Below are 7,905 nucleotides of genomic sequence, written 5' to 3' on the forward strand. Positions count from 1 at the left end.
CCGTGCCAGCACACAGCTGCTGCTGCTGCTGCTGTGTCTATTTTGACTAGTACGGCGACCACATTAGCCAATTCACGAGGCACCGCCAGGACCGAGCGATAAGATCTTGGACCTAACTAGGTCTTGTGTATAATACACGTATATGAAAGGCACGGGAGAAAGTAGCGGACACTGATAAGGTGAAACAACAGCTTCTGACTCCCTCGAGGTTGTGCCACCAAATTCCGTCATACGTGTCGTGGTGCTGATGAACTGCTACTGCTAATGTGTTTTTCTTTCGTGGAGTAATAATTAATAAGTATGGATTATGTTGACGGCGCCGAGAGACGTTGAGAGTGCTTTTTTTTATATATATAATTCGTGAGAGGATGTTTAAAGAGTAACCTTGTCTTTGCTCTGACCATGAGTAACGCAAAGAAAAGAAAACTGGACACGACAGATGACGAGTCGTCAGGTGAGTAAAAGAATTGATGTGGATTTTTAGTATGTAAATTCTCGTATGTTCTTATCTTATGAATGAAAAGAACTACATTTTGTTCTTAAGAAAAAGTTAAAACCTAGATTAGGATCAGATAGGTAAAGATACATGAAGAACAATGTATCGCTTACTTCATTACAGCTTAGAAAGATACTTTTTTTTCTAGAAATATAGCCTTTGGATAATGCATTAGGTTTGCAATTAGTTCTTACCCATTCGTAAATGTCAAATAAATTTGTCTAAGCTGTAATGAGGTTAGCGAGACAATGTTTATTATGTAGGCTCACCAATCTGATCCTAATCCAGGTTTTTATTGTTTTCTAGGTAAAAGGAGAAAAAATGTGTGTGTGTGTGGGGGGGGGGGGGGGGGGGGTATGCTGAAGTTGTTATTAAACCTATCACTCACTCACTTAACTGCGTTGTAGACGTTCGATTGTATTGAGGATACTGAGAAGCCCCCTATAATTTTTATCGTCTTGGGACCGAGATATCAACAATGTGAAGAAACCTCTTGCTGACACAACAGATAAACGTGTATGATGGGCATATGACTCTCAGTTGGTCTGCCCATTCTTCCCTTGCGTGTTTTGTTTTAGTTTTGTTTTATCGAGTACATCAGTCTTACATAAAAATGGGAAGACGTGGAATAACATCAAGAGGTTAGCCAAGGATAGAGAAAGGTGGAAGTTGTTAGTCCGGCGCCTATACCCTGGTGCAGGGTGAGAAAGGCAATGTTGATGAGGACATCGGTCTTTCCGCTGGGATGTTGTAGCCACTCTAGGCATTGTCGAAACCTGACTCCTAAGTGATCTAAATTGTGTCGATAGGGTGCCATGTAATACACCTGTATCTTAAAACAATATAAATTATTTTCAATGCGTCAGCACAAAATATTACGTCTGGTGTACACAAACACGAAGAAAGCAAACTTATAACATAACGCTTTGAGTAGTCGAGGTGTGTAAATGAAAACCGATGCTCGCGAAAGCACGTGGGTTAGGGTGTTTCCTAATTTGGGCAATTTTGTCTTCCTGTTGAAGCCTTGCACTTGATTTCCTCATGCTTATCACATTCGTAACTGGCCTACTTCTGGGAGTTAGTTGGTCGCGTTTAAGGACTAGCGGGCTAACGCAGATTTCGGGAGTTTCCAGAAATCTCGATTTACACCAGAAGTGGGCATTGCCCTACCTAAAGGAGAAGTTTGGTTTCATTGGTGTGTTTATTTGTTTGGTTATAGAGAAAACTCTCCTTGTCTTTCGCAGAAACTGAACAAGGGGCAAAAACTTTTCCTTCGATTTTCCCAAAACAGCATTTTTCGGGACAGCCCCCTTGTGCTTAAAATCGACCTGTAAACAGTTAATATTCCTGTACGTGACAATCTGTGTGTACAACTGCGTGCCACGAGATCGCTCGCTCTGTGTAATTTCCAGTGTAAAGTGCTTTGTACGCAATTTTACCAGTGTCTTGGTCTTTAGTTGAAACCGGATTTGTTTAAAATGAAGAACGGTCCAACTGGAAGATTGAAAAGACTGGCATTATCATCCTGTGAAAAAAGATTGGGATGGTGTTTTATTAGGAGTGAACATTATTTTGAAAAGACTGGATATTTTTTCCAGGTGAAGCTTAGACCCGAGTAAAAAGGGATATCGGTGAGGGTATCAACCTGATTTGTTTTTTGTTTTGTTGTTGTTTTTGTTGTTATTTGTTGGGGTTTTTTTGGGGGGTGGGGGGTGGGGTTAGTAAGTGTTTTACGGCACTTGCAACACATTAAGGTCATATAAGTGTTGGAGATTAGAAGTGTGACAAGCGAGTTACAAACACAAAAAAGAAGGAGGGGGAGATAATAACGCAGAGCACTCGCCAACCACCCACTTTCAACATGTGAAGGAAGTATTGTATGCAGGTTATGTGTTAGAGTGAAGATTAGGAGAGTTTTCTCGAGGAGACTGTCATATGATTAGTACTTGTGTTGCCTGATGTTTTTTTTCTCCCCCCTGGCTCAGATTTTTTTCTGGAAATGATCGTTATGCTTTTTACTAGATCGACATAATCCCACAGCGCTCTTATGCTTCTCCTTGCCTCGTATATTATGTATTGTTTTAAACACCATTCCTTCTTTTCTATAATGTGCAAGTTAGTAGTTGCTCATAAAACTTCAGTGGCTGATAGAATACCGGTATTGATTGTGCATTAGTTTTGGTTGGGAACTACTGCATGACTCCTACTCAACCAATATCAATTCCTTTTACCACCCCTACCCCCGTTTCAACCCCAGCCGCCACCATGTAGAGTATGCATATATTGTTAAAAAGATTAAATTTTCTAAAGGGATTGAGCTGATAAGGCTCATAAATGCCTCTGTGGCGTTCTGATGTCTGTTGCCTCGTAATTCTAGCGCGTACTATTAGCTTTAACAAAGATCAATTGTGTCATGACGCGGTGGAATCAGGCGCTCGTTAATTTTTGGGCATGTTGAGTTATCGGTGTAATCTGAAAGCTTATTCATTTGCCTTGCTTTCATAAAAAAAACCATCTATCTTGAATAGAAGTCGAGATATTTGCGATGAAGCAGGTGAAGTTGCCTGCTTTCAGTTTCAGTAGTAAAATTAGCAAGAAAATGGCCGCCAAAGTTGTGTAGCTTCAATAGCTTGGGAGTCCTTGAAAACTGAAGGAAAAAATGTGAGGCCTATACTCAAGGTTCTCAGAAAAATTCACATTCAAATGTGTTTTATATGGATACAAAAGACGTTGAGCCAAAAAACAAAACAAAACAAAAAATGATATAAATTGCGAAATTGGAAGAAAAGTGCCCGTTTCTTCGATTTCATCATTTTGACGAGCACCTGGTTTCACCACGATGCTTCACAATTGGCCCACAGTTCTTGATAAGACTTAACAATATCGATCTGAGAATAAAAGTGGATCTTCATAACATTATTGTAGGTGCATATTATTAAAATTATGATAAGAATGCATTGTAAACAAACGGAAGGTTTTATGTTTGCTCTTTATCTTGACCTTACGCCTGTTGCATATTAGAGGCATCGTGGTGAAATCAGGCGCTCGTCAAAATATTGAAATCGAAGAAACCGGCATATTTCTGTCGGTTTGGAAACTTGTATTGCATTTTGTGTGTGTGGGGGTGGGGGGAGGGGGGCAACGCATTATATGTCCAATTAAAAACACATTTTGGTGCGGATTTTACTTTTAAAAAAAGGTTGATTAAAGGTACAAAAAATACAAATTTTCTGTTTCCAAGGGCTGTCAAGTTATGGAAGTCACCGAAATTTGGTGGCCCTTTTCTCGCTAATTTAACCTCTGAAACCAGGTGACCTTCACCATCTTCAATTACAAATATATCGACTTTTTTCAAGATAGATGTGTACTTTTTTCATCGAATTATAGACAAATGAGCAAACTTTAAGATGATACTACTAATAATAATTGCATTTATATAAGCGCATATCCATGCTCAAGAGCATGCTCTATGCGCTTTACAACCGTTATTACCCCAGCAGACCCTTTGAGAACACTCTGAAACATTCTCGGCTTCGGTGGAAGCATACAGTGCAAGCTGCGGATTTCACGCGCTCAAACACTATCTGACAAGATCGTTCACTGTCTGTAGCCGGGTACCCATTTCCACCTGAGTGAAGTGAGGAAAAATTGTGCAAAGTGCCTTTCCCAAGGACACAACGTCGGGCCCCTGACGGGATTCGAACCCTCGACCTTACGGTTGCGAGTCCAAGAACCTTATAACTCCATAAATATGCACCAAAAATGACTAGCGCCCGATTCCACAGCGCCATGTCACAATTGTGAGGCAGCGTGGTGGAATCAGGCTCACATCAAAATAATCAAAGTGAAGAAACTTTCATTTTTTCCGCAGGTTTGTGAATTTTTATCAAATTTTTGTTTTTTTGGCTCAACACCTTTCATGCCCATTAAAGAACTCATTTCTGTTTGGATTTTTCTGAAAAACGTTGATTAAAGGTACAAAAAATGTAAATTTTCGGTTACCACGGACTATTAATCTAAAGAAATAACTAATCTTTGGCGTCCATTTTCTCACTAATTTTATCTCTGAAAACAAGTGACCCCCACCCTCCTACTTTTGCAAATATCTCGACTTGCATTCAAGAAAAAGGGATATCTTTTTCATCCAAATCAAGACAAGTGAACAAGCGTTAATATGATACCAATAACTCTACATGCCCAAAAATTGACGAGAGCCTGATTCCACCACGCTGCCTCACAATATATTATTACAATCAAACCTATGTTTCACTGCTTCGAAGCTACGTAAGACGAACAACGACCGTTGGACATGCACTGACCTCCCTTCCCCCCAAACATCTGATCGCTTCCTTTTTGTTACACGTCTATGTCCAGACCCTATGAGATAAAACGGTGTGTTAAGTTCACAGGACGACAAGCAGTTAATTTTCTTTGTCTCTAATAATATCTTTCTCCATAATGATATTATATTATTAGCTTCACTCTACAAAAAGACCACTGAAACATACTTAAAACAATCTACTTCTATTGTTGTTGTTTTTTCTACTGCAGCTTTTTTCACCTCACAATTCTTCTTGTCACCATCTCTCTGATAGCCAACGTGGGATTTACCGCGAGATAAGATGGTCGCTTTTAAGCACAAGGGGGCTATCCCGAAAATGCTGTTTTGAGAAAATCAAAGGTAAAGTTTTTGCCCCTTGTTCAGTTTCTTTAAAAGACAAAGAGAGTTTTCACTATAACCAAACAAATAAACACACCAATGAAACCAAACTTCTCCTTTAGGTAGGGCATTCCTCTTCTGGTGTAAATCGAGATTTCTGGAAACCCCCTAAATCTGGGTTAGCCCGCTTGTCTTTAAAAGCGACCAAGTAGCAAGGCGATCTTGATACAGTACAAAGAAAACATAACATTTCTTAGCAATTCATGTATTGTTTTTAAAATGCGTTTAAAGTAGAGTACAGCCTCATACTTCTGACAAGCAGTAAGTGCCTGTCCATTGCAATGTTACGTTGTATTATGTTATTTGTTCTGTTATATTGTTATAATTATTATTATTATTGTTGTTGTTGTAGTTGTTGTTGTTGTAGTTGTAGTTGTGGATTTTGTTGTCGTTGTTGTTGTTGTTGTTGTTGTTGTTGGCGTTGATGTTGTTGTTGTTGTCGTTGTTGTCGTTGTTGTTGTTGTTGTTGTTGTTGTTGCTGTTGTTGATGTATTTCCCGCTGTTGATGATAATGATGACGATGCTGATAGACAGACAATAAAAAAAGGTTGAGACTTGGTAGAATTTCCAAAATATTTTATATACGTTTCGCCCACTATGGGCTTCGTCAGGAATATTAAAAACAAATAATAATGATGATGATGGTGATGATGATGATGATGATGATGATGATGATGATGATGATGGTGATGATGGTGGTGGTGGTGGTGATGATGACTTTAAGGTGGTATTCGTCCGAAATCAATGGACGTCCCCTCTGAGGAAATACATTTATTTTTAAAAATTCAAAAGTAGAAACATATTAATTACACCTGCCTATACTAGAGAACTTTTTACGAGAAAGTTTTAAAAAATACTTTTTCAGCTCCCAAATTTATGTAGGGCTACTGTAGGTTATTTTAGAAGTGATATCAACAGTGTAATCATTAGCACTTGTACATTTTGTGAGTCCTTCTTTCTAATGTAGTGGTAAGTGTTCTATAGTTACACTGCGCTGCTTTTATCTCGCTTCACACTTTGATATACTCACCCTATAGTTTGTCCTATACTTGTCATCATGAAGCTTGCTGGTTAGCTAGATAGATAGATAGATAGATAGATAGATAGATAGATAGATAGATAGATAGATAGATATATGATGTGATATATCCTCTACTACTCTAAACAACGAGACTTCTGAATATACATGTTGCATGAAAGCTATAAGCTACTAACTTCTGAATCGCGATATTACTTTTACAGCTCAGTATAATAAAATATGTTTTTCCCAATATCATGAGCTTCAATATCCACTTTCTAATTAGCCCTGGGGTTCTCTCACTTTTGAGTTTTACTATAGTTTGTGACGAAAGATGACAGAAATATAATATCTTTGATTTTATCATTTTATTTTGCTGAAGTGCGCTCCTTGTACTTTTTGACTTTTTGAAAAATGTATGCATTTTCACGCCTCCATCAACACACTTCAGATCATTTAGGAGGCAGTTTTTCAGCCTTACCTGTCAGGGCCAATCTGGGTTCAGGCGAATACAACATCTCATCGGAAAGACTGATATATAACAATGGGTGAAAGGGCATTTGAATACCAAGGCCCCAAGATCTGGAATGCTTTACCAAGTACTTTAAGAGACATCAAATCTTTTGGTTCATTCAAATATCAGATGAATCGTTTCTGTTTTTAAATTTAAAAGATGAATATTTTTTTGTGATTTTCTTTTAGTCAGAACACAACGTTTTATGTTACTGTTGTACGTTGTACTGTATTGTTAAGCGCTCAGAGCCTGTGTACTTTAATCTGGGTAGAGCGCTCTATAAATGTCATTTATTCTTTTTATTATACTCGATAACTTTCGTTCTGCACATACGGCAAGAGAACTCGGTTCTCCTGCGTACGGCAGCGAAGAACCTAACCTCTATACCATAGTCCCCGGTACTAATTTTGTGACTATTTATTTATTTATTAAATTACGAAAACGAACAAGATCAAGAATGCTTGGAGGCTAGGCTAGCTTACTTTTAGCTTTAGTAAGAGTTAACAGCACCGGCAACACAAAATACGTGCCAAAGATTAGTGGTGTTACTAGACAGTTACATAATACAAATAGAAGTGGGAGGGACAGGGACGTTAGATGTTGATAGGCAAGAAGAAGCAAACCATTCTAGAGCACCAGCAAAACTACCCTCTGAGGAGGCTCGGCTTATAGAGGAAAAATGCAACATCATTTAGACCTAAAGCAAGATGTGTTTTTTTTCTTCTATTTCTGCTTTCAACAGATCTGACTCCGGAAGTGGTGAGTCAGTACCTCCGCCAGAACCCGGATGTACTTGAGCAGCACGTGATCCACCACGTGACGTCCGAGAGAATAGAGAAATGGCTGCACAAGAAAGCTCAACAATCCGCTTCCAAAAACAGAGACGGAACAACAAATGGTAGGGTTTTTAAATGAATTTCTTTTACATCACATCTTGTAAACTTGAACTATTACAATTTTTTCGAAGGAATAGCTCGTGTTTTGCGTGTGTGGTTGTGTGTGTATGTGTGTGTGTGTGTTTGTGTGTGTGTGTGTGTGTGTGTGTGTGTGTGTGTATGTGTTTGTGTGTGTGTCTGTGTGTGCATGTGTGTATGTGTGTGTGTGTGTGTGTGTGTTTGTGGATTTTCCCCCCTCAAATACTTTTTCAAACGCACACA

At 38.8% G+C, this 7,905-nt stretch overlaps 1 protein-coding gene across 1 annotated transcript in view; it reads left to right on the forward strand.

Annotated features, from left to right (window-relative positions):
* Nucleotides 1–7,731, forward strand: part of LOC106011432 (putative uncharacterized protein DDB_G0282129) — a 32,154-nt gene extending 24,423 nt beyond the window's left edge. Inside the window, exon 2 of the mRNA XM_013081066.2 lies at nucleotides 7,491–7,731. Within this exon, the coding sequence (XP_012936520.1) occupies nucleotides 7,491–7,663 (173 nt within the window). The 3' untranslated portion in view covers nucleotides 7,664–7,731. The remainder of the gene's footprint in view (nucleotides 1–7,490) is intronic.
* Nucleotides 7,732–7,905: the final 174 nt, after the last annotated feature.

This window comes from Aplysia californica, unplaced genomic scaffold (genome assembly GCF_000002075.1).
Source record: "Aplysia californica isolate F4 #8 unplaced genomic scaffold, AplCal3.0 scaffold00113, whole genome shotgun sequence".
In the NCBI taxonomy this organism is placed as follows: domain Eukaryota; kingdom Metazoa; phylum Mollusca; class Gastropoda; order Aplysiida; family Aplysiidae; genus Aplysia; species Aplysia californica.